This window comes from Equus caballus, chromosome 9 (genome assembly GCF_041296265.1).
Source record: "Equus caballus isolate H_3958 breed thoroughbred chromosome 9, TB-T2T, whole genome shotgun sequence".
Taxonomy (NCBI): Eukaryota; Metazoa; Chordata; class Mammalia; order Perissodactyla; family Equidae; genus Equus; species Equus caballus.
Window position 1 is genome coordinate 33,130,030 of NC_091692.1, and position 27,660 is coordinate 33,157,689.

Below are 27,660 nucleotides of genomic sequence, written 5' to 3' on the forward strand. Positions count from 1 at the left end.
CAGATCTAACTGCAATCTGTGGTCATCCTGCTCTGTCTCTCTCCATGGTAAAGAGAGCTTCAAGTTGACAGGTAGTTGATCTGACTAGCTCATCACTGCATCCCTAGATCCTAACAGAGCAGCTGGCATTCAGTAGACACACAATGAACCTAACTTTTGTGAAAGAAATCCATTAAGGCAAAATAAGTTTTAAAGAAAAAAGTTTCTTCACTTCTCTTTTATGATGTGGCTGTCATGTTATTGGAGCCATGTAACTGGGAGAGGTGGGGAAAAAATACACTGTACTAAAATGAGAACTTATAAAGTACTGTGTAATTTCCATCTGTAGAGTGGACATGGTGTAAACAAGCAGTCGATGGTATGTCCTGGATTTTGCGACTCCAATGGTCCCTGCATTCTCTAGATCACTTTGACGAAGGTACCTTGGATTTGGATTGTAAAATTCCTGACACCAGTACTAATATTAATTTGTTGGACTTGAAGGAGATCAAGTCCAAAGGAGGAAGAAAAACGACAAAAACAAAACAAATCTAATAGCTATGTATGAAGAAATTGCTGAACTTTTTTGAAATCTGGAATGTGACCCAAAGATTTCATAATAAATGATTGCAGACTAGATTTTCATTTCCCCAAGTCTTTCCATAGATGACTGCTTCTGCTTACTCCTCCAGAAAAAGGAGTTCAAATACATTTGGTGAGGTTTCTTACGAAAATGAAGTCTGAAGATATTTCCAGAAAAACAACTCATTTGTTTAACTAGGTAGCTTTTTCTATGGAATACATTTCAAGAAATGACAAAAAATATGCACTATAAAATGAAATATTTAATGGATTTAAGTATAGTAATAATGGACCCAAAATGCAGCCTGGATTTATTAAAACATATTTTTTTGCTTCTGACAGTCAGAAACAGTATTTACCTCAACATGTTCTTTGAAAGACTATATGAAATGATAAATATAAAATATATCTGGCATTTTGAAGACATATTTAAATATTTTAAGTGCCTAAATGCTGCAAGTAAAAATATCTATATGTATGAAGAAAGAATAATATGAGTCACAGCAATTTCTATATTGTAGTTATAATAAAGCCAAGAAAGCAAGCAAGTAATAGGAACATATACAGTATAAGCAAAGTGCTCCCACAATTCAAGATTATGAAAGAAAAATAAATTCTGCAAAAGAATCATTTATCTCTGAGCTACTATTTATAACAGATACATTTTATTTTAAAAAATGTAGTTGAACATATAAATGCTAAAGAATGTTGGCTTCAATGCCATTTGGGGTTTCTAATTTAAGGTCACCATTCTTAAACCAGGGTGTAATCCTTATAAATTGTGCTTATAAATAATGGTTAATCTATGTGTGATTGAAGATAAAACGTTGAAGTGCTATCAAGTAGAATATTTCATGTGAAGATAATGAGGTGCATAGTACGTAATCCATCATTCAATCCTGATACTGAATCATTCAATAGGTGAACACATGTATGGATCATAAGTAATTTCAAAATACTTTATTTAGTGCTGGTGAAGCATTCTGTGAGTCCACTGTTGTCCTGCAATGGAGCCTCATCTTTGTCATTACAATGAGGATAAGTGTGTGCTAGGCCCTTGAAAGGGCATTTTCTCAAATCCCTGCAAGAGCTGTGCAACAGCCCGAGTATTGCCACCTTCCAGATGATACAATTAAGTATGCATAATACACATGCATGATATTTCACAGGTAATAAGTAGGAATCAAACCCAAGCCTGTCATCCTCCATGGTTCATATTTTTTATCCCAATCTGCTTATTTGAATTTCTATAGTAACTTGTCTAACTAAACATCACAGACTCATTCATTGAACATGATTACATATGAACTTTCATTGCAAATGCCTGACTCCTTGCTTGACAGAGAGGAGAGACCCAGAGTCTCATTTAGCAGACGACATCAAACCCAGGGATGTAAACTAGTGATTTTGTCAAACATACAGTGTTCTGAGCCATTGTTTCTTCTTCCTTATATTACTGTTGCTATTTTGAGCTTTTTTTCTCTCTCTCTCTCCAAGTAAAAAGTTACTCATCCGCTATTCATTTGTTTAAGATTCATTGGTAGAATTGGCTTAAAGTTTGGAAATGCAGTGATCTAGAGAACTTCAGTGGAAAGGAAAAAGAAAAGACCTGCCCTTGCTCTTTCTTTTTGTCATGTATAACAATGACTTTTCAAAGCTAGCTGTAACTTCCATCATAGAATAGAGATGCAAGAGGTTAGTGAGTGAATTCACATTTGTATAGCAAGTTCCTTGCATGGAGACTATTGAAAAATATAATTCACTAATTATATACAAATGAAAAGTGAAGTCACATTAATGATATTGAAAAACTTACATGTTTAACAAAAATAGGCAAAACAATTTCTAATACATCCTTTATCAGTTTTCTTATCAGTTCACTGCAGGCTCCAGTTTTTCATGCCCCACAGAAAAATCCCTCTTTAGAAAAACTTACATAACATCCACATAATGGAGGTAATTTAAGCACTAGGTCAACTATCTTATGAGAAATAGGAGTAGGATATTTTGCTACATAGGAGGCAAAAACACTAGAAAGAACAATCTATATGGATTACAACTTATTACATAAAACATGTTAAAAATTACAGCAAAAATGCTTTGAAGGCAAGGTCTGTTTTTACCCTCCTTTATAACACCAATCACCTGGTATTTGACATTTAACTAATGTTTGCCCAGGGATAACCAGAAACATACTTTTTTTCCTCTTGAAAATTGTCTCGATTAGTCTATACTTAAGCAGTAAATCACACCTTCCCACACAGCTCTGTTTCCATTTTGCATCATCCTTCAACTCTGGCAAGAAGCCCAAGCACATATATCTTGCTTTCTATACACACTTCTACCCCTGGAGTTAATTTACGGCAAAAGTCAATGTTCCGTGTTCAGTGTGTCTCCTTTCGCTTCCTCTTTTTTGTGGGTGAGCTAAGGGTGATATTTAATAGAAACAATAGGAAACCTTTTATTTAAACTATTTTTCTTTGCTCATTTTCATACTTCTCATCTGTTTTCCACTCATGTGAAATTTATCCTAATTAAATATATCTTTGGACTTAATTTCTTTTTCACTAAAAGTAGAACTTAAACTATATACTAATTTTATAAATTTTATAAATTTGAATGGGGATGATGAATACACAAATACAAAATAGAAATATCAAAATATCACAGAAGTAGATGAAAGCTTATAGCTGTCTTTCACTTAATTCCTTTGGTGGTATCATACTCATCAAGGTATTCATTACTAGTCATTGAATTAATTTAATATTCTTGAACTGTGCTTGAGTCTCCAAAAAAAAGATGTGTTGATATCTTCACAAGACTCAATTGTAATACTTCATAATAAGTGCTATGCTGGAGTATGCCTATGATTCTCTGCTCTCAAAGAAGAGACGTCTAAATCAAATTGGTGAATAAAGACTTACTGGATGAAGACATGCATTCGAGGATGAATGTAAGCTGTGGGAGTGTCATCTGTAAAAGCATAGTGCGTGAGTGAGCCACTAAATACTGAGGGAAATACAGGAGATGATGCTAAATTGCAGGCAGAGACCAGAACATTAAGAGGCTTCTAAGCTCTGCTAACAGATACTGTCTTAAAGGCAGAAGGAAGACAGTGAAGTAATTTAACAAGAGAGACTGATGACAAGGCCAAGTTTAGATTTTAGAAGTATCATTAATCTGGCGATGGTATGGTGGATGGAATAGAGAGGGCTGTAACTTTATATACTCATAATGCTTTGTCTCCTTGCCATCCTATCTGCAAGTACCCAGTTCCAGATCTGTCTCTTTCATTAGACTGTAGACTCTTGAGAGAAAGGACTGTATCCATTTTTGTATTCCTAGTGTGTATCAATAGTCATGAGACATTGCTAATGCACAAAAAAGAGCATATTCAATAGTAAAGCAGGACAGCCTGTTTGGAAGATATTGCAGCAATCCAAATGAGAAGGGACTACCTTAGTTAGGCTAATCCTTTCAGGGAGTTTTGAGGAAGAGACATGAGTATAGAACACAATTCAGATTCTTTTTGATAACTGAGATAGGAATGCAAAGGAGACAGACTGAAATGGACAACAAACTGAGAGTTGGACACACTGTGTTGAGATGTGTTAATATGCAGTCTTAGAGATCAAGATGCATGTCTGAGTTGGAGTTAACAAAACAGAAATTTATTATCATCAGGCCAGTTGCCTAATGACTGGATGAAATTGCCCAATCAAGCTCAGAGCTTCTCTATCAAACATATTTCACTTAAATTTGTTTCCTCCAAATGGACTTTACATATAGGGATACAGTCACACGCCACATAATGATGTTTTGGTCAATGATAGATTGTATATATATGAAGGTGGTCCCATAAGATTAGTACCATATAGCCTAGGTGTGTAGTAGGCTATACCGTCCAGGTTTGTGTAAGTATATTGCATGATGTTCACATAATGACGAAATAGCCTGAAACATTTCTTAGAATGTATCCCCATCATGAAGTGGTTCATGACTGTGTATGCATATATATTTCCATCAAATATATGGAACATTCAAAGAGAGGTATACAGACTTTTACTTTAATAATTTATTTGGAAGCTATTAAGAAGAAGAAAGAAAAGAACAGAAAGGTGTTTCTAAAACTCAGACCTCATAGGTTATGTTGCAATAGCTTAAAGTCATCAGTCTGGTGAGTTGATATACAGTCTTTATTTTAATCATAGCCACGTAAAATTTTTCAACAGGATAACCAAACTGCATGTGGGAAAGGAAGCATTAATGTGCTTCCACATACTACTGGACATGGTATGCTATTTGTTATTCTTAACACACTGATTTTATTTTGAGAAACTTTACATGCTATCTGTATAATACAAACATGCAGGAGAATTTGGTTTTGTTGGTATAAATGTCTCGCATCGTTAAGGTTTTGTGTTTGTCTTGTTTATTGTTGTTGCTTTTTTCTGGCATCATGATAAAATTGAGCCACACTTAGAATTCATATTATTGATTCTTTATATAAATCAACTGTTTTCTAGTTATTTCTTTGTAACATATGCACACATAGGTGAGGGTTCAATAGATAGTGACAGGTCTAGAGAGAAAATGAAATGAGTTTACTGAGATAGCTATATCTAAGTCAATATGTCTGTGCAATGTAATAAGACATCACTGTTTCATTCTCCTCTAAGTTGTCTTCAGGCTGCTCCACTGACAGAGATTAAGCACTTTATCAAATAATTGCTAAATTTAATGAATAAGTATCTGCATATCTTCATTTGTGAGACAGTACTGTTTTTCACATTTACAAGTTTATCGATCTGAGTTAATCATTTATTCTTTTTTTACCTGAACATAATTTTAAAAATCCTGAAATTCAAAGAAATTTGTATTTCTAGAAATCCATAGTTTACATTTGACTCAAATGTAAAAGGCATCACTTGGGAAACTATTGTGTCCATTAAATTAGCAACATACAATTAATTACCTTGAGATGCATAATCTTTCCTTCCGAGCTGAATCATTTTGATTTAGTTAAAAATGCCCTACAATATTGTAAGCAGTTGAAGACTAAAGTCTGAATTACTCAAGGTCAGTGAGGATATATGTAAGTCTTGTGCTTGAATGGATCTATATGGAATAGATCCAATGTGGGAGGTTCCAGGTAGAGCTAAATTGTATTTATCCAAGGGATTTGGAATAAGTTCCCATCTCAGTCTCCTGTGAGGCCTGCCACCAGAAACTTGTTTGTCTTACAGACCAAGGAGTCTCTTGGGATAGAAATCACTCTGAGACAGGTAAAAACAGTTATACAACACTGCAAGGATAGGGAAAAGATATCAGAACTACACTTTGACAATATGTTTGTCTCTAATATATGAATCCTATGGTATATCACACTACTAGGGTGTGCTTTTCCAAGAGACTTAGAAAAGACATTTACCTAAGGTAAGATACATAGCACTGATTTCCTGTCACTAAAAAAGTAAGAAAGTAGCCTCTTCATTTTTACATTGAACATAGTAACTATTCAGTAACCTCTCCATAGCTACTTTCATGAGACTAATTCAACAGATGTCCTGAAAATCCTCTCCTTTTCAGTGTATTTCTTTTTCCCACACAGCTACTCAGGTCGGAAACTTCAGTGTCATACTTAGTTCCGTCTTCTCTCTCTCCAAGCCCTACTGACAGTATATCCTTATTACTCAATTCCCTGCTGCTCTGCATTCTCAAAGTACCCTGCTCTAAGCCACAAGTCTCCTAATAGCCTCCTCCTTTCCCTACGTACACTCTTCTCCCTCTCCAAAGCACTCTCCACAAGGGTACCAAAGTCATCATAGATTGGATCATGTTCCGGCATAAAATCCATTAATATCTTTCCACGGCCCTTGACACGATGGGTGCCTCAGCCCTAATTTTCATCATCACCTGTGTCCACACCTATTGCAATGTAACTCTGAAGTACTCTCCCAAAATAGACTGGGATGATCTGCCATCTACTGGTTTGTGGCTCAACCATGTGACATGCTTTGACAAGGGGGATTTTTCAGCTGCTCTAAGAGCAGGGGCTAAAGAAGAATTGCACATTAAGACTTCCTCTCTTCCACCTTTGTCATTTGCAGAAAAAGGACATGTCTGGGCTAGGCTTCTGCTTCTGGGAGGAATGTGGAACAAGCAGAGCAGAGTCAACTCATGGATGCTTTACGGAACCATCCACACTGCAGACTCAGGAATGAGACCTGTCCAGATCAATCTTCTGAATCCCATAGAAGGGTAAGAAATAAGTATTTGCTGCTGTAAGGCAGTGAAGTATTGTCATTGTGAGTTACATAGCAATTTTGTGACCCCAGCTAACTGATGTAAGTGCCAAATCTTTAACATGAATTCCGAGACTTCTCATTATTTGGTGCCTGACTACTTTACTTTCAAATACTGCTCCCTCCTCATTCTCCTGCTGCTGCCATGCTGAACCTCTGTCAGTGCTCTCTCACCTCTCTTTCACACATGCTACTCAATCTTCCTCCACTGTGAGCCCAGTTAGCCACTCATGACCTACTAATTCTCAGGTGAAATCTAGTTGTCTCCAGGTACTGCCTATGGCCCCTTAACCTGGTTTACATGTTTCCATGCTATCCTGAACTCCCTTTGCTGAGAATCATTAAACTTATAATTACTTGTTTAATGACAATCTTCTCCACTAGGTGCCACAAGAACAAAGACCTCTATGAAAGCAGAGACCCACAAGGACCAGAATGTAGCAAACAAATGTGTTGATTGATTGATCAAGATTTCTAGAAAACACAGTGCTTCTTTGGCATCTTGAGAAGGGCAGCACAGTAACAAGATGTTGTTGGTGCTGACCCTGCAGTTGTCAGAACTATGCAGCATAATGTGAGTAAAATAAGTGTCCACCTCTTATTGAAGGTTTACCATGCATGCACACCACTCGCTGCACAACACGCTCCACATATATTTTCTTATTTAAACATTACAATAATCCTGTGTGAAAAGTGGCATTTGCATATCCATTTTAGATATGCAGCAGCCAAGTGATTTTCTGCAGATGTTAAGGATAGGAGGACAAAAGAAGCTCATTGATGCATTCTAGGGAATTTGAAATAAGAGGGGAAAAGCAGGATGAATTCCTAGGATTAGATGAAAAGACATGATTTGTGGTTGAGACAAGATCCAATGGAAGATGGGCTAGTCGGAAATAATACTTAAATAGTTCAGAATCTATACCTTATATTTCATAGTTTACTATTTTTTTAACAAGGTATCTCATTTAATTTTAGAATAATGCCCCAAGATAGATACACAGCTATTATTATTCTCATTTATTATGTGAGAGTTTCAGAGGTTAATACATTGTAGTAAAAAAATTTCGTGAAAACCAAAACTGATGACCAAAGGAAAGACAATCTGAAATACAATGAGAAAAATTTTAAGGAAGATTTTCTCAATATTAACAAAAAATAATCCAGGAAAAATAAAATGTATCAAAAGCCACAGAAAGGAAGTACAATTAAAAATTTAAAAGGGTGAAGGAAGAGAAAGAAAGGATAAAATGGAAGAAGTATGTAAAACATATTAGCCCAAAATTTTTTGACTCTTACCTGATTTTATTCTTTATATACTTTGAATTATAAATATAACAGCAAAGCATGTGTTAATTTCTACATTGCTTTATGATGTTCTTATATGGCCAAAAATGAATTTAAAATCTAGAAAACTTTATTATTATACTACATCTAGCTATGGCATGAAAACTGGCATGAAAGCTACTGGTTAATGCTTCTCTTTTGAACATTTACTTTAGAGTTATCTTTGAAATGCTTGAGGTTTAAAAAAATTTACCTGATAGATTGTTTCCCTAAATGCCTGAGTTTGTTTTGCAATAAATGCAATGTTCTTCATTCTCCTAAATATAAAGAAGAAATAATTTATCTGAAGAAGAACATAAAGATTCCATCAAATAGCTGTCTTTGTCCATTTTGAGGGGGCTGTAAGTTACACAGCCAAAGAGAAAAAAGATTGAAAGATATGGTAAAAATGAAAAATGCTGAGATATATATGAATATTGTCATAAGTACATTATAGTGTATGTATATTTAAGATTTCTATTTATGTAGGAGATAGTTCAAGAAAATATTCATTTTGGTAATTCCAAATTTTCCTTTTAGATTTGTAATTGCTACCTTTTTTTTTTAAGATTTTATTTTTTCCTTTTTCTCCCCAAAGCCCCCCAGTACATAGTTGTATATTCTTCGTTGTGGGTCCTTCTAGTTGTAGCATGTGGGATGCTGCCTCAGCGTGGTTTGATGAGCAGTGCCATGTCCGTGCCCAGGATTCGAACCAATGAAACACTGGGCTGCCTGCAGCGGAGCGCACGGACTTAACCACTCGGCCACGGGGCGAGCCCCTGTAATTGTTACCTTTTATATGAAATAGTTGAAATATAGCATAAATGGCATAAAATAAAAACAATAAAAGTTTAATTCTATTTTGAGATGTTTAACCTATGGAATTCATATTATAATTATATAAATGCATTTTAGAAAAAGTCAAACATATTATGAAATGAGTGTGTGTACATGAAAATCATATATTTTTAGGAGAAACAGTAGCTCAAAGCTCCTTATAATCAGTGACTTTCAATTTGTCCAATCCAGATCAAACAGTTATTAAAATGAAAAGTGTAAATATAGGTCATATTAACTTCATTTCAAATTTTACCTTGAAACCCTATAGAAATCAGTGTCTACTTAAAAGTACAAATGGATTATATAGATTTAGATATTTCATGAATCACAAATGTTAATGTGTTGACAGTGAATTTAATTCTGAAGCGCAATTATTTGGTAATAGGAAGTCTTCTAACTTTGTAGACAAAACCCAGAAAACAAGAAGGAAGTGATTTAAGTTAGGTTGACATCATATTTTACTGCACAGATTACAAGTTCCTAAAATGCAGGTCACTGTGCACATGTGTGAGTTTTACAAATCTACCCGAGACAATGCTTTCAATTTATATTCAATGAAAGTTGGAATGGGGACAAGAAGAAAACAGGAAATCATTACAGCAGCCTCTAATATAAGACAGAACTAATTCTTAAAAATGTTACTTTTTACTTCATGTTTATTGTCTTTGTAGATCTGTTAGCCAATTATGCTTTTGAAAACATTTTTAATATGCTAATGTCTTAGCACTGTCTCTTAGATATCCTAAAGTAAAAAAATCTTTTAAGTATTTTATCCTACAATTTCTCAAATTCAACTATTAAAACATTTTTTAAAAAATTATCAGACAATAACAATTTTGGGAACTAGTGGTTCCAGAGACTCTACCAAGGAAACGGTAACAATATGAGTAATACCGTGTTCTACTTTTACCCAGGCTCGAGAGCCAAGACTTACGGTGTTCCAGACATTGCGATAGACATATACACAGGATGAACATTCCTTGTCTCCAATTATAGCCAATGGAGCCCTTGAAGACAGCTTATCCCCTGGGCATGATGTGGAGTGCGGTGAGGGCTGAGGTGTGGGCTCAGGATGCCCCCAATGTCATTTTAACCTTTAGAGCTCAGGTGTTATCCATATGATGCAGATAAAAAGCACCCTCCCTCATGTTGTTTTACAAAATTTCATGGTTTAAAAAAATAGTTTAAAAGTTGTTTTTCTAAATTATTGAGGGGAAAAATAAGTATCCATTAATTCAATCTTGCCTCCACCCAATCAGTGCAATCTGTACCTCAGTTAGAGTGATCTTTCCACAATATAAATCAAATTTAGGTGAAACATACATTGGACCTTAACTATGTGGCTCCAACGTTGTCTCTCCATCGCTCTCCTTGTACCTTTTCCTTCAGTCATACTGAACATCTCTTAATTCTGTGCATACACTGTGATTATTTTCACTCTCAACTTGTAATAATGTGCTTATTTGACCTTGCCAACCATGAATATCATTTTCTCAGAAATGTCATGGAGTGGTCTACGCCCAGTGGAGGACAGATTTTGAGAATTTAGAATTTAGGGTTTGCCTGGATTCTCTCAATCTCAATCATAGATTGTTCTACTAGTTTTGTTTTATCAAACACACACTTGATCATTTCATTCCTATGTCTGAAACTCTTCAAAGGTATTCCTCTGTTCTAAGGCTCGAATCCAAATAGAACCCCTTTCATTATCTGGCTCTTAGTTACCCACGAACTTAATCTCTCATCTCCTTTGACCTCAAATTTGATGTCCTTCCTGACTTACAGACATTTGCCTGGATAATCAAGGGCTCTTGGGTCTCCATTTCCATGAAGCTTTCCTTGAACACCCAAGACCAACATGTATACACCTCCTGTGTCTTTCAATAGACAGCAAGTATTCAGTAAATATTTAGTAATATTGCAGCTGAGGTCTCTGTTTACATGGAAAATCTATTAATAGATATAATTAATTAGTGCATTTATGCATGTTTAAAGGAATATAAAGGCAACAAATCTATACTTTCAGCCATGGGAGTTATATAAGGGCTGCAACATCATGCTTTGACACATTAGTAACAAAACCTTTAACACTGAAATGGCTACATCTTAACAAGGATGAAGATTACAAAGAACAAGTTGAGCTGTATATGGCAATAAATTTCTATGAGGGAATTCACCCCAACAACACTAAGTGAAAGAGAAGTACATACAGCTCCCTGCTATGTTGCTAATATAAACTAATGTATGTGGAATAGACTGCTATTCAGTGTGTCTTGTACTCTCTTAGAAAATCCAGGGAAATGGTTTTCCCTGGGGACTTTCATGCACAAGTAATAAATAACAAGTATTAGCTTGACATTCCCAGACACCTCACAGCTTCTGAAACTGTAGCATTTTAGAAACCTCACAGCTTCCAAACTTGTAGCATTCTAGTGTAATCTAAATAATGCTCACACTCATTTCCTACCATGAGTCTCTGATCTGGTCTTTTAGTTTACTTTTTTCATCACTGTTTATTTTATTTTTTAAAACTTCTTGTAAGAAATGAAAAATATGGTTGATTTTTCGTTTTGCATTAATGCGATTCTCGCCTTCATTGATGTATTAATAGCACAGCATCTGCTTTATGTGGAGCTCAATCAACCACCCAGAACACCATCCTCCCCTTTCTTGGAATCTGTACTTTATCATAAGACCTTCGGTTTGCTTCCACAGTCACATCAAGGTTGGAGGACCTTATCAAGATGCAGTACAGATAGAGAAAATGTGTGCAGTCAAAGGGTATGAGTAGTATTGCTGCCACAGCCCTCCTGAATCCAAACATTTAAAAGATCTGCTGGACATATATTCTTAAGGATACTTTCCACATGCATATCAAGTAGAGAAAATAGCTGGATATTGTTTAATTATTTTAATAAAATTTTGGGACAAAACATGTTCTCATTTATATGTAACAATTACCTTTTTGAGTTTTTTTTGTAATTAAAAATAACTTCTTGGGGCCGGCCCGGTGGTGTCGCGGTTAAGTTTGCATGTTCTGCTTTGGCGGCCCAGGGTTCGTCAGTTCGGATCTCGGGTGCGGACTTATGTACCGCTTGGCAAGCCATGCTGTGGCAGGCATCCCACATATGCAGTGGAGGAAGATGGGCACAGATGTTAGCTCAGGACCAGTCTTCCTCAGCAAAAAGAGGAGGATTGGCAGCAGATATTAGCTCAGGGCTAATCTTCCCCCAAAAAACAAAAAAGCCCAACTTCTTTCTGGGCTCATTTTACGGAATGAGGCAAACTTTCTTGCAGTGACGTCAACTCAGTGGTTTGCACAGGGTTCTCTTGGTTTATGCTTGCTGTCCTGACATAATTATTACTGGCTCTTGCTTTCACTCCCCAAATGTCACAGTTTCAGTGATGAAAGCTATCTTCATGATAACGTGTATAGATTCTTTTCCCTCCCTTGTAATTCTCAGATTGTCTTGGAGTTAGATACTTCCAATAACAAAATCAGAAAATGAAAAGATAGTGATCACTACACCTGAGGGTCTTTGGTTTCTCCTGAATGTCAAGTTTGTACTTACTAAAATACCATTTCCTACTAAATCGTTTGCCCTAGATGACATCATAACCCTTCCAGGAGGGTTACACCCAGGGCAGGAGAACACAGGTATGTGGTGTAGAATGCCCATTTCAAGCTTTTCTCCCTTACCACATTAAAAGCCAACACAGGACTCTAACACAGACTCCAATTACACTAACCTTAAACAGAAACTCAAAATAGATTGAGGCATGAAAAAATGGATTTAGGTGAATTTTATCTGTTGCCCTCTCATTTACTAGTATGAGACTCTTTCATCTTCATGTGATAGAGTTTGGTGACAACTCTGGCAATAATATTTCATTTTTAAAAACAGACTTTAATTTTTTTTCTAATCAGTATGTTTTTAAAGTTATTTGTTACATTAATTTAGTACTTATGAAATTGATTAATAATTAAATTGGTTAATTTATTAAATTAATTTAATACTCATGACCCTATCCTGATTAGAATGAGCATTTTATTCAAAAGAAAGTCTTTAGTCATAGGAAAAGTGTATGGCAGTCTCATTTGAGAATCATTAAAAGAGCCGCTGCTGTCTGAAATTCCATATTTAGGGAAGCATTCTTTTGGTGTTATGCAAAGGCAATGCACTGGACAGTCAAATCTAACTGGCATATGTGTCCTATTTAATTTTACAATGTCAAAGTAGAATGAAACATTGGGCACCCTTTAATAATGTGAAATTTTGTGTGACAATCTTGATTGTTGGGACATGAAAAAACACAAGATCTCCAAACAACAACCCACATCCTACTTGGCTGTGACCAGCTGGACTGCACCATTAGACTCCCATCTTTTCCAAGATCAAAACACTCCCACTGTCTGTACACTCTACCTTTCTCATGCATTTATATCACTACCTTGTTTTATTTGCATTTGTTTTTGAAAATCTGTACAAGGCTGAATTTCTATGGTGTTTGAAAATCTATACAAAGCTTAATTTCTAGGTAAAATATAAATTTCCCAATAAGAAATTACTCATTAATCCTTAAAATTAGTGCTAAGGAGTATATCAGTTTATTTTTTAGGCCATACTTTGACAAAGGAGAAAGTGGAATGAATCTAAGAAATTTATGTCCTCATGGGAAGGGAGAGAATGACCTCTTTGGTGACCAGAGCCCCAAGTCAGAAATTGCAGCAGTGACTTCAGTATTGGAAGGAGATTAGTGATGGGTAGGAGGTCAGTTGAGCTTTAACATTTTTTAGATATGACTGGCTGAGAAGATGCCCTTCATCATTCAATCTACATCACTCCCAGAGATATACCCTTTGTGGAAAGGGCAGGCAATCAGACAGTTCAAGACCTTATTAGGTGTTTACAAGGGTTACATTCCCTGGCTAGAAACCCCAACCCCCAAGTTTCTCCATTCTTTAATTCTAACATATTATCTTTAAAACTAAAAATATACATTTTGTCATTGTGATATTGGAGATGTTGACATAGAAAAATAATAAAGAAACACTTTGTTTAAAAAACTAGTTTTGAGAAAGGAAATTTTCCCTCAATATGAGGCGAAATCTTTAGCAAAAGAGAAAAAAATATATATGTATAATATTCATATTATACATAGATTTCAGTTTATATAGTTACAATGTTTTGTGGCAACATATTTGTTTTATTAAAAATTCAAACTTTCGTTTTTCTGTAAACAGATTAACACATAATTTTCTTCTAGTATCAAAAATGAAGATCTTCAATTTGACACATGTTAACCAGTTAAAATGCTGATAGGAGTTACAACTTTTTTCAATCACTCTTAAATTAGAATGTCTGCAGCACATTTCTTAGAGCTGACAAACGCATTACCTTTGTTGCAGCATCAAAGCAGATAAATCCCGTACTAAAGTCAATCGTAAGTCCCATTAGATGACTTTCCAGCACACATGCATATGTCTTGCACTAGACAGAAAAGAAAACTGTTACTTTTCATGTGATTGGCCCAATATCAGTATTAATAGCCAATATTTATCAAAGACTGTGTGACAGCTCTGTAATAAATTCTGTATACAATAGCTAGTTTAATACCAGCAATAATTGTATAAGGAAGATAGTATTACCAACATGTTAATGTTAGCAAAACAGAAGCTGAGTGGTTTTTGACCTGCCAAGGGGTATGCAGGTCCAAGTTTCCAATCTTCTCCGTCTGACCTTATCTTTACCTTGTACCACACTGACTCCCTTTGCTATACTGGCAATAAAACTGGTAAAAAAAATTTTAGATGTAGACCAGATTATTTTAAGTTGTTATATCCTGTGGCTAAAGATTGCTGCATTTTCACTAAACCAAAATCAAATTATGAAAGATTAAAGTATTACTTACATTCTTGGCATATCAATTTCATGGATATTATTAAAAGAGAAGTCTCAGGCACACAAACACAGATTCAGCAACCAGGGCAAGAAATACAAGAAACATCTTGACCTTAAGAGTCTCTATACGTTCATCCATGTGGTGCAAGCTATTTCTCAGAGACATTTACCACTTGACGATTATTTGTGTAAACCCTACTGATTCTTCAGAACTCAACAATTAATGACTTTTCACATTGAGATCATATTAAATTATAATTTTACTTACGTGTAAATATTTTAGGAAGACTAATAAAATATAAAAATAAAAGATATGAAATTAAAACTTGGGGCTTATATGCAACATGATGCACTTTTATGTGCATAGGCCAGTTTTATTTGCATTTAATTGCAAACTGTAGCAGGAGAGTCAAATGATGAAAAATATTTGTAATTCACCAAGAAAGAAACATGGAGGAGGTGGGGGGAAGGAGAGAGGGAGAGACCTATCTCAAGTAAATTTTCAATACCAATCCTTCATCCCGTTTGTTTTTATAATGCTATATATAAAAGTACATTATATGAATCACATTCTGACTATAATGGTGACTAAATGCATCAAGTTGCCTTCAGCAAAAGCTATATTTATGTGTTTAAGCTCAGTTTGCCTAGAAATGTTATAAGCATGCCAAATTATTCATCTAGAGTTACAGTTTTCAAAAACCAGATTAGAAAATATACTTAATGGGCCTCTGGGTGTAATTTTATTTGTTTAACACATGGGCATCTTCTATGTTTGCATCTTCCCATTACTACTTTATTAAAACTACTATCAACATTAAGGAACGTTCAAAGTTATCTCATTTCCTCCAATTTAGACAGAATTGTTTGCTATTTTCAAGTACTATTAATTAAAAAGAATATGTTAGGTGAAAACACCTTCAATACAGAACATTAAAATTTATCTCAGTAAGTTCAGAATTACAAATTAAATGTCATTGTCTCAATAATTAAATTGAAACAGATATGACATAAATTGAGACCCACTGAAGTTTAATTCTATAATTTATAATCTTAATTAACATATAGAATGAGTATACTTAATACATGTTTTAATATTGAAATATTTGATTTATTGCTTGATTTCTGTGTTTGTTTTATAGTGAAACTTGAATTACATACAAATAGAATATACAACTATGTACTGGGGAGCTTTGGGGAGAAGAAGGGAAAAAAAGAAAGAAGATTGGCAACAGATCTTAGCTCAGATGTCTATCTTTAAAAAAATAAAACTGAATTATAGTTAGAAAAAGCAAAAAATTATCCTTTTTAGAGAAGTTCAAAGTAGAAACACTTTGAAAGATATTTGCACACTTACATATTATTCCACAACATTTGAAGATACATCACACATAAAATACTTTTTAATATGCCCTTTTGGATGATTGGAAATATCTATAGCTAGATAAAACACATGAAATAGGTTTAAAATAATAGTAATTAAATGAAATTAATTTTTGAAAGTGATACACATTTTCATTAAAAATTCTATTTTGAAAGAGCTATATTAGTTTAAATTGAATTAGTGTGAAGCAAAAACAATTATCTGCCCCTTACCAATATTATTCACTCACTGAGGGAAAATTGTTCAGAAATAGGACAAATAAAGGTACTAAAAATCCTATAAATGACTTAGGGTTAATACTAGTCCTTTGAATACCAGGGAAATGTTGGAAGAGTTTACTCACATTAATTGTCACCTTCCTGTTTCAATATTCACTACATTTTCCAAATTTTAAGATGTTAATTTAAATGACAATGTGGAATGTTTTAGAAATACTTACTTTCCATGAATTATCTCTTAAAATAAATATGTAGATATTTATATGAATATTAAGTACTTTATTAATCAGAAAATATGCAAATAGGTAGAGGAAAGATCAGAAGCTGGAAAATGCTAGGATACAGTCCTATTACAGAAAACCAATTTCAAAATAAAAGACCATTTTATTTATTAATTCACTAATTATATTAGTCAAATCATTAAATTTTTCCTTTCTGCCTATTTCACAAGAGGACATATATTTCCTCTTTACTTTATTTCTTTAGAAACTTCAATGGTAGTGGAAATATTAGAATGTAGAAGAAAACCATAAGGTTCTTCATGTAAATATATGCACATCCTTGAATTTTGAAAATAACACTACCAAGGTGTTCAGTCATTGATGATTGATTTCTAATAAATAAACAAAGGGAAATTTAAAATCTATAAAACAACTAAAAGCTAAAAAGGCATTTAATATTTTACCTTGCACTTACTATATGCATCTTAAATTGCTCTTGTGAAAAGGAATGGCAGTAGTCCAAAGAATTACACTGCTCAGGACCTCAGCTTAGAGAATATGAAGCCCAGATTCAAAGAATAATATTAAAATACAGCAAAACGACATAATTTTATCCCTATGTCATTTCTAAACATTAGGAGATTTAAAGGGAAATCTTAAATTGAGACCAACATGTAGAAATTGCCATATAGTTGTTTCCAAGTGAAGTACAATATTCTAGAGGAATGATAATTAGGCAAACCTAAAAATATCACTACAAATAACAAAATGTTAATTCCTATTCAACTAACTTATATTTTAATGTTTTAAAATGGTCTTAGATGTTGATACTTAGAATAAAATAATATACAAGATATTTTTCATCTTTCCATTATTGATATTAAATTGCCTATTTTACTGAACTGAGGTTCTATACAGCTAAATTATTGAAACAATATTTCTCAGCTACTTTAGCATTTTTAGATATTTTCCAATCAGCAGAGCTATTAGAAACTGTCAATTGAGCAATGAAACAAGTGAAATTTGAGTTTTCTCCTTCCTCTTTCCCGGATTGTCATGTCATACTGATGCAACTTGATGTGTTGACTGTAGAAGTTAGTAGTCACAAAAAAAGAAATTAATATGTGTTACAAATCAGTTCAACATGTTAAAAAAAGTGTCAAAATCTCCTATTATAAGCAAACATTCCAGGATAGTCAATGCTATATTATCATCATACACTTGTTTTCAAAATTAAGTGTCCATATGTCTATTTAGGTCCTGGCTCTGAGAACCCATTTGCATGTGGCAAGTGCATTATAACTGTTCAGTTTTGCCATAGGTCTCTGTTAGAGGTCAGCCACAGAACAAATACTTGGAAGCCTGCTCCATTCCACGGTTCTGTGAATTGTAGAGGCTGAAGATTCTATGAAGTTTGATCTAGATATAACTTGATACTTAAGAAATAAAGTCTAATAAATATCTGTTGAATACCTGTGATGTACAAAATGCACTGTACTTCAGTTGGTAGATGAGTAAAATAATCCCAAGCAATCTACAATTTAGTATGGGGAATGACAAGCACACATCACCCTAAAACAAGAGGAGAGTGTGAACAGACCTAAGAAAATGGACAAAAGAAAGTGATATTGGTGTTCAAAGTGGGATGAGTTTGAACAGGATTGTAGCGGAAAGAGTAGTGGTAATCAGTGGGCAGGACAGACTGGAAACCAGGAAAATCTTCATGGATTACATTACACTGAAAAAAGTTTCAAATTCCATGTGTGATTTTGAAGGGTAGAGATGAAGGGAAGACTTTCTAGGAAGCCAGGGCATTATGAGTAAATGAAACTATTCAGCTGAAAATTAGATGGTCATGATTGGAGAACAGGAAATGGCTTTGTAAACAATTAATTAAAATCAGAGCATTTTCTATTTTAGATTTAAATTAGAGTAGACTTTAATTAAAATTATAAATACAGTGTTGATGAATGGTAGGAAATAGCTTAGAAAGATAAAATTGCAGAAAAATAAAATGTTCTTTTCAGAGCTGTGCTACTATTCGTTTAATGAAAATGGGTAATTATAGAATGTATTTGAGGAGGTCAAGACCCACAGAACTGTATTCTTATGCTAACTGAATTTATATTGGAACTCTAGGGAAGTGGTCATGCATCTTTGGGAGTCACAGACCCTAAAATTCCAGTCTCTCACCTGTATCCGTTCCACTTCTAGAAAGGTTGCTGTTTGGAAGGCTCTTTCCCATTGGGCGAGGTCACAATCTAACTCCACAGAGAAGTAGAGATCCTCCCCAGATTCAGACTGCACGATGAAGCAGTGTTTCCGCCGGTCCAGCAGGTCACTGTCCTGATGAAAACCTGGAGTTACATAGGCTGGCGTACATCAATTCACATTGCTAACATTGCTATACCTTGAATCAATGTTGACTAACACATGGTGAAAGTGCTACAGTCATATAGATGACACTGTATGATATCACTAAGTCTTCATTAAAAATGGTCATAGCAGACCAAATTGCAGGCCTCACAGTCCATAACTAATGCATTTCTTCTCTGTATACATGCTGAAGCATGTCCATAAAATAGAAGTTAAGATTTTTGGCTTCAAGTCTCACTAGCAATGTAACTACCAAAGCATTTAACACATAAGATTCAGTTTCTTACTGTACAAAAAGATAACACATAGGTCACCATCATGGTGGAGTGACCTCTCATGGTAATCTCTCCCCTCGACCATGCAATGAAAAAGACATTCATACTCCAAAAGAGGACATTGACACAACACAAAAGGCATCTAAAAGACCCATGCAGCCGTATATCAGAGAGTGGAGAGGCTGAAGCCCCCTCAGAGGAGGTGGAACAGGGTAAGGGAAACTTGCTCCCTCCCCAAAAGACTGCAATCTTGGACTGTGTACAGCCTCTGAGAGGGAAGGAAGTTGGGAGGGGACATTCATTCATGGGGATATCAAAGATCCCCAAGAGCATTTGCAGCACAAAGGGAAGCCCCCTACTGGGGTGAAAGTTACCATGGGGAGTGATCTCATCAAGCCAACACCTCAGCAGCACAGATAGCCAGAGCAAAGTGAGTAAGCCCACATGAGGATGCCAAAGAAAGTGCCCCTCCCCACAAACAGCCCAGTTCAGGCTCCAGCTCCTGGAATCACAGCAGAATGCAGAGGGCTCAGAATACTTGGCTCTTGAACCCCACCCAGTGGTGATAGGTGGTTACTATGGCTAAATAATACCACAATGAGCAAAAAGAGAGTCACGCCCTTTAGCAGTATCAAAAATTATACTAAGTATCCAGACCAGAAGGAAAATGACAAGTATCCAGAAATCAGCCCTGATGACACAAAAATATGTAATATAATGACAGAGAATTCAAAATAGTTATCATCAAAAGATGAGTTAAAAGAGAACGTAGAGAAACAATTCAATGAACTCAGGAGATACTTCACAAAAGAGATTAAAACTACAAAGGAGAATCAATCAGAAATATTGGAGATGGAAGACACAATGGATTAGATAAAATAAAATATGAATTACCTGAATGCTCGAGTGAACATCATAGAGGAGCAAAGCAGCATAATCGAGGATAGACATGTTGAAATGCTCCAGATAGAGCAGGAGAGAGAACTAAGACTAAAAGAAATGAAGAAAGTCTCCAAGAAATATTCAACTCAAATAGGAAATGCAACATAAGAATTATAGATAGTCAAGAAGAGAAGGAGAATGGAGCAGAAAGCTTGTCCAAAGGAATAATAGCAGAGAACTTCCCATAGCTGGGGAAGGAAATCCATGTGGAGGAGGCTACCAGACTTCCTAAATATGTCAATGTAAAAAGACCTACTGCAAGGCATATAGTAGTGAAACTGGCAAAAGTGAATGACAAAGAAAAAATACTAAAGGCAGCAAGGCAGAAGAAAATAACCTACAAAGGAAGCCTTATCAGGCTTTCAGTGGATTTCTCTGCAGAAACCTTACAGGCTAGGAGAGACAGGAATAACATAGTCAAATCTTTGAATGACAAAACATTTCAGCCATGAATACTCTATCCAGTGAGAATATCCTTCAGATATGATGGAGAAATAAAAACTTTCCCAGACAAACAAAAGCAAAGGGAATTCATAGCCACGAGATTCCCCCTGCAAGAAATCCTCCAGAAGGCCCTCATACCTGAAAAAAAAAGAGGGAGAAAGGGATTACAAAGCATGGAGTAAGCAGATAAATAGGTAGACAGAATCAGAGCAAGTTAGCAAATACTCAAGTATAGCATTAAAGATAAGAGGAAGAAAAACACCAAAAACAGAGATAATCTGGTCTTTTTAACTGTTAAATCACAATACAACATGGAATAAGTTGTGAGAAAAACACCTTAGGAAGCCAAGCGTGAAGGGACTGAATCAGCTTAGTCTAAGGAAATAAGAGGTCATCAGGAAATGGACTATTTTTATCTATGAGATTTTGAATACAAACCTCATGTTAACCACTAAGCAAAATTAAAACAGAGACACAAATAATAAATAAGGAGAAAACAAAGAAATGCAACATAAAAAACTACATAACCAGTAAACCAAATTACACAGGACCCTAAACAAAGGAAATGCAGGAGAACTGGACAATGAGAGTTAAAAATGGCAGCAGTAAGCCCTCCTCTATCAATAATCACCCTAAACATAAATGGATTGAACTCTCCAATAAAAAGACACAGAGTGACGAGATGGATTAAAGAATAAGACCCAACATTATGCTGCCACCAGGAAACACATCTCAGCTCCAATGACAAACACAGGCTCAGAGTAAAGCGATGGAAGACAATACTCCAAGCAAATGGCAAACAAAAGAAAGCACGTGTCACAATATTTATATCAGACAAAGTAGACTTCAAGATAAGACAGGTAAAGAGAGAGAAAGAGGGGCAGTATACAATGATCAAAGGGACACTCCATCAAGAAGACATAACACTTGTAAATATCTATGCGCCCAACACAGGAGCACCAAAGTACATAAAACAACTATTAACAAACCTAAAAGGAGATATTAATAACAACACAATAATAGTAGGGGACCTGAACACTCCACTCACATCAATGGATAGATCATCCAGGCAGAAAATCAACAAGGAAACAGTGGAATTAAATGAAAAGTTAGATCAGTTGGACTTAATAGACATATATAGAACACTCCCTCCAAAAACAGAAAAATAAACCTTCTTCTCAAGTGCACACGGAACATTCTAAGGATAGATCATATGTTGGGAAATGAGGCAAGTCTCAATAAATTTAAGAAGATTGAAATAACAACAGGCATCTTTTCCTATCACAATACTATGAAGCTAGAAATTAATTACAAGAAAAAAGAGAAATGGACAAAGATGTGGAGACAAAACAACTTGCTATTGAACAACCAATGGATCATTGAAGAAATTAAAGGAGAAGTCAAAAAGTATCTGGAGACAAATGAAGATGAAAATATACTATACCATCTCATATGGAATGCAGCAAAAGCCATATCAAGAGGGAGATTCATGCCAATATAGGCTTTCTTTGACAAACAAGAAAAAACCCAATAAGAAATCTTAAACTACACCTAACTGAGTCAAAAAAAGAAGAACAAACAAAGCCCAATGTCAGCAGAAGGAGAGAGATAATAAAAATCAGAGCAGAAACAAATCCTATTTAAAAAAACAAAAAGGCAGCAGAAAGGATCAATGAAATAAAGAGCAGATCCTTTGAGAAGACAAAATTGACAAACCTTTAGCCAGACTTGCGAAGAAAAAAAGAGAGAAAGTTCAGATAAATAAAATTCAAAATGAAAGAGGAGAAATACCAATGGATACCACAGAAATACAAAGGATTATAAGAGAAAACTATGAAAAGCTATATGCCAACATTGACAATTTATAGGAAATGGATAAATTCTTAGACTCCTATAACCTCCCAAAGCTGAATCAAGAAGAAATAAATAATCTGAATAGACCAAACATGAGTAAAGTAATTGGAACAGTAATCAAAAGCACCCCCAAAAATAAAAGTCCAGGGCCAGATGGCTTCCCTGGAGAATTCTACCAAACTTTCAGGGAGGATTTAATAACTATCCTTCTCAAGCTACTCCAAAAATTTAGGGAAGATGGAACACTTCCTAACACATTCTATGAGGCCAACACCACACTGATACCAAAACCTGACAGGGACAACACAAAAAAGAAAAAAAACAGGCCAATATTACTGAAGAACATAGATGCAAAAATCCTCAACAAAATATTGGCAACTCTAATATAGCAATACATCAAAAAGATCATACAAAATGATCAAATGGGATTTACGCAAGGGACACAGGGATGGCTCAACATCCAAAAATCAATCACACTACATTAACAAAATGAGGAATAAAATCCACATTATCATCTCACTAGATGCAGAGAAAACATTTGACAAGATCCAACAGCTATTTATGATAAAAACTCTTAACAAAATAGGGATAGAAAGCAATTACCTCAACATAATAAAGGCCATATACGACAAACGCACAGGAACATCATACTCAATGGGCAAAAACTGAAAGCCATCCCTCTGAGAATGGGAACAAGACAAGGAATGCCCACTATCCACACTCTTATTCAACATAGTACTGGAGATTTTGGCCAGAGCAATTAGGCAAAAGAATGGAATAAAAGGAATCCAAATAGGGAGTGAAGTGAAACTCTCACTGTTTGCAGACGACATGATCTTATATATAGACAACCCCAATGAATCCCTCAGAAAACTATTAGAAATAATTAACAACTATAGTAAAGTTTCAGGGTACAAAATCAACTTAAACAAGTCAGTTGCATTTCTATACTTTAATAACATACTTACAGAAAGAGAACTCAAGAATACAATTCCATTTACAATCACAACAAGAAGAATATCTAGGACTACACCTAACCAAGGTGGTAAAGGACTTATACAATGAAAACTATAAGACATTATTGAAATAAATACATAGTGACATAAAGAGATGGAAAGAGATTCCATGCACAGGGATTGGAAGAATAAACACAGTTAAAATGTTCATACCACCCAAAGTAATTTACAGATTCAATGCAATCTCAATCAGAATCCCAAAGACATTCTTCATGGAAATAGAACAAAGAATCCTGAAATTTATATGGGGCAATCAAAGACCCCAAACTGCTAAAGCAATACTGAGAAAAAAGAACAAAGCTGCAGGCATCACAATCCCTGACTTCAAAATGTACTGCAAAGCCATAGTAATCAAAACACCATGGTAGTAGTACAAAAACAGGCACACAGATCAATGGAACAGAACTTAAAGCCCAGAAAGAAAGTCACACTTCTACAGACAGCTGATCTCTGACAAGGGTGTCAAGAACATACAATGCAGAAAAGATAGTCTCTTCAATATATGGTTTGGGAAATCAGGACAACCACTTGCAAAAGAATGAAAGCAGACCATTGTCTCATGCCATACACAAAAATAAACTCAAAATTGATCAAAGACTTGAAGATAAGTCCTGAAACCATAAAACTCCTGGAAGATAATATGGATAGTATACTCTTTGACATCCAACTTAAAAGGATCTTTCCAAGTACCATGTCTTCTCAGACAAGGGAAATAAAAGAAAAAATAAACAAGTGGGACTTCATCAGACCTAAATGCAAGGCAAAAGAAACTAGGACAAAAACAAAAAGACAATCCACCAATTGGGAGAAAATATTTGCCAATCATATATCTGAAAAGGCGTTAATCTCCATAATATATAAGGAAGTCACACAACTGAACAACATAAAACCAGACAGTCTTATCAAAAAATGGGCAGAGGATGTGAACAGACATTTTTCCCAAGAAGATATACAGATGGCCAATAAATGCATGAAAAGATGTTCAATACCACTAATGATCAGGGAAATGTAAATCAAAGCTACACTAAGATACCACTTTGTGCCTGTTAAAATGTCTAGAATCACTAAGACTAAAAATAACAAATATTGGACAGCGTGTGGAGAAAAGGGAACTCTCATACACTGCTGGTGTGAATGCAAACTGGTGCAGCCACAATGGAAAATAGTATGGACATTCCTCAAAAAACTAAAAATAGAGCTAACATATGACCCAGCTATCCCACTACTGGGTATCTACCCAAATAACTTGAAGTCAATAATCCAAAGTAACATATGTACCCCTCTGTTCATTGCAGCACTATTCACAATAGCCAAGACATGGAAACAATCCAAGTGCCCATTGACTGATGATTGGATAAAGAAGATACACACACACACACACACACACACACACACACAATGGAATACTACTCACCCATAAAAAAGACAAAATCATCCTATTTGTAACAACATGGATGGATCCGGAGGGTATTACGCTAAGCAAAATAAGACAGACTGAGAAAGGCAAACACCATTTGATTTCACTCATATGTGGAATATAAATAAACACATGGACTAGGAAAACAGTTCAGTGGTTACCAGGGGAAGGTGGCTGGGGAGTGGGCAAAGAGATGAAGGGGAGCACTTATGTGGTGACGGACAAGAAATAATGTACAAATGAAATTTCATAATGATGTAAACTATCATGAACTCAATAAAAAAGTAAATACAATCTTCCTTCTTCCTTACAGAGATGTTAAGATGATAAAATTAAATAATATTTATTAATGTGTTTGCAATTTTTAAAAGCTTTATAAACATTGTATTTTTTTATTGAGTTGATTTCTGTAATCCATAAAGCATCATGAAAATATTCTTCTACATGACAAATGAAAAAATGAGTCTAAGTTGCCTACAGAAATTTTACTGGTTTTTTAAAAATACACATTTACCCTACTTATTTAACTGTATTTCATTGAGTCAAAAAGACTTTGAAATGGCAATGTCTTGGTTTTACTAGAAGTTTCCAAATAATTTGTCCACATATCTTTGTGTATTCCAACTTCAGAGATGGTATAAGGTGAAAAAAATGCAAAGAATGGATGAAATACGGTAATCCCACGCAATATGTCAAATATATCCTTTGAATTATATGTGAAGTGTACTAAAAACTGTCAAAGGTTAATCACTTATGTCTTAGTCATTTCTTATATAGAGATATATAAATATATCATCATTAAACACTCAAAATGTTAGAAGAAATTCTCTTCTTGACAAGCGTTTTCAAAATAATAGCAATTTCCCTTCTTTCTCATTTGGAGCTTAAATTGCTATAATAAAGTTAAGGAAAGGCAGTTGCTTCCACTGTTGTAGAATTCAGATTTGACCACTTGCTGCCAGGAGATGGTCAGAAGGCGTAAAGGAAGACCCATTTTCTTTGTATTTATTGATTTCCCTACTCTGTCTTAAGATAAACAAATGAAAACATAGTATTTTTGAAAACACAGTCCAGGGATAAGCAGATTGTAAAGTACTTTTTAGTAATTTGGATCTTACAATGTCTATGGAGGGTGACAATGACAGATATTAAATAAATAATCACACAAGTAAGTGTGTTAATACAGATCCTTATAAGTGTCATTATGAAAAGTCAGAATGTGGTTTACACCAAAATAGATTTGGAAGGCAGGAAAATGTCCTTTAAGGAGTAAATTTTAAACAGTGGCTGAAAGGTGGATAGAAGATTAAAGTTAAAAGCAGAGAGGAAGCATGATCTGTGAAGACAGAGAGCATGGGACTGGCAGAGGCCTGAAGCAAGTGCATGAAATGCAATCCAGAAGTCCAAAGAAAAGGTGAGAGAGATGTTGAGACCAAGCTGGGGAAGAAGATGGGTCACTGACAGTTCATGAATTTTGAACTTTGACATAGTGTAATGACAGATCCCTTTATTAAAAAATTTCGTAAAGCCTCTATTTGTATTGTAGATATTTCAACTCCTATATTAGCTATTTAAATTGATAAATATGGCACAAAATTCTAACTAAACACTGCAGAGTTTCCAGAAACATTGCCAATTTTATGGTTTATTAAATCAGTCTTAAATTCTCTCGTAATATAAAATTGTAATATAAAATAATAGCCAGAGAATTGTTGACATTTCCCCTTCTCATAAATTGCATGTTTGCCATAGAATTTTAAAATGACCTTCATTTAAAACTTTCTGTTTTCTTGGTAACTTAACCCCTTTACTCTTTTAAAACTTGATTTAGAATCTTCTATTCTATTGCCCAAACATTGAAGCTCTCAGAGATGGAGTTCTCTAATTAACTCTGCAAATATAATCTCAACATCTTTGAACACTTGTAGTCATTTGTTATTGTTATTTAAAGGGCACTCCTCACGCACTGACTCACAATACCACTGCAATGGGCATCTTGGGTATTTAGCCCTTACAGTTTAGTGAGGGACACAGTAGGTAAAAATAATAAAAAGCATTATGACAGAGCTATTGCGTTAAAGTGCAAGGGGAAGAGAATAAAGAGCAATGAATCATTCTGGAGAGAAAGTGGGAAGGAGAAAGTTTTGTTCTAGGGAGAGACGTTAGTATCATCAAAGACTTAGAGATGCAGGCAAGAGCAATCAGTTGCAAGCCTGAATAAGCTCAGGCGCTCCTGCTAAGAAGTTCTCCTTACTGCAAGACACTGGAGGGTTTGAGTTAAGAAAGAGGCAGGATCGACTCTGCTTTAGAGAAAGAAGAGCAAGTAAGGTGGAAGATGGAAAAGCTAACATTGTTGGGATCCTCTTTCAGAAGTTTTGTGAAAAGTGACCATAGCCCAAACATTTTAAAGATTTGCTTTGAAAGTAGTCATCCAAAAAATATATATGCCTCTTTCTCTCCCTTTTTCTGTCTTACTCGCATGCATGTGCTACAGTGAAGTGATAAGAACACAGGCTGTAGCCTCAGATGCTGTCTGGATTCAAATCTTGGCTCTTCTATTCATAGGATCTACTGGTAA

General features: G+C 35.0%; 1 protein-coding gene across 7 annotated transcripts in view; it reads right to left on the bottom strand.

Annotated features, from left to right (window-relative positions):
- SNTG1 (syntrophin gamma 1) overlaps window positions 1–27,660 on the bottom strand; it is an 867,628-nt gene that overhangs the window by 34,446 nt on the left and 805,522 nt on the right. For all 7 annotated transcript variants that reach the window (XR_011421293.1, XM_023648630.2, XM_023648636.2 and 4 more), the window contains 2 exons: window positions 18,952–19,104; window positions 14,432–14,524 (listed from right to left, as the gene is read on the bottom strand). Coding sequence is in view for 6 of the 7 variants with exons in the window: in XM_023648630.2 (XP_023504398.2) it covers window positions 14,432–14,524; window positions 18,952–19,104 (246 nt within the window). In the remaining variant the exon portion in view is untranslated. The remainder of the gene's footprint in view (window positions 1–14,431; window positions 14,525–18,951; window positions 19,105–27,660) is intronic.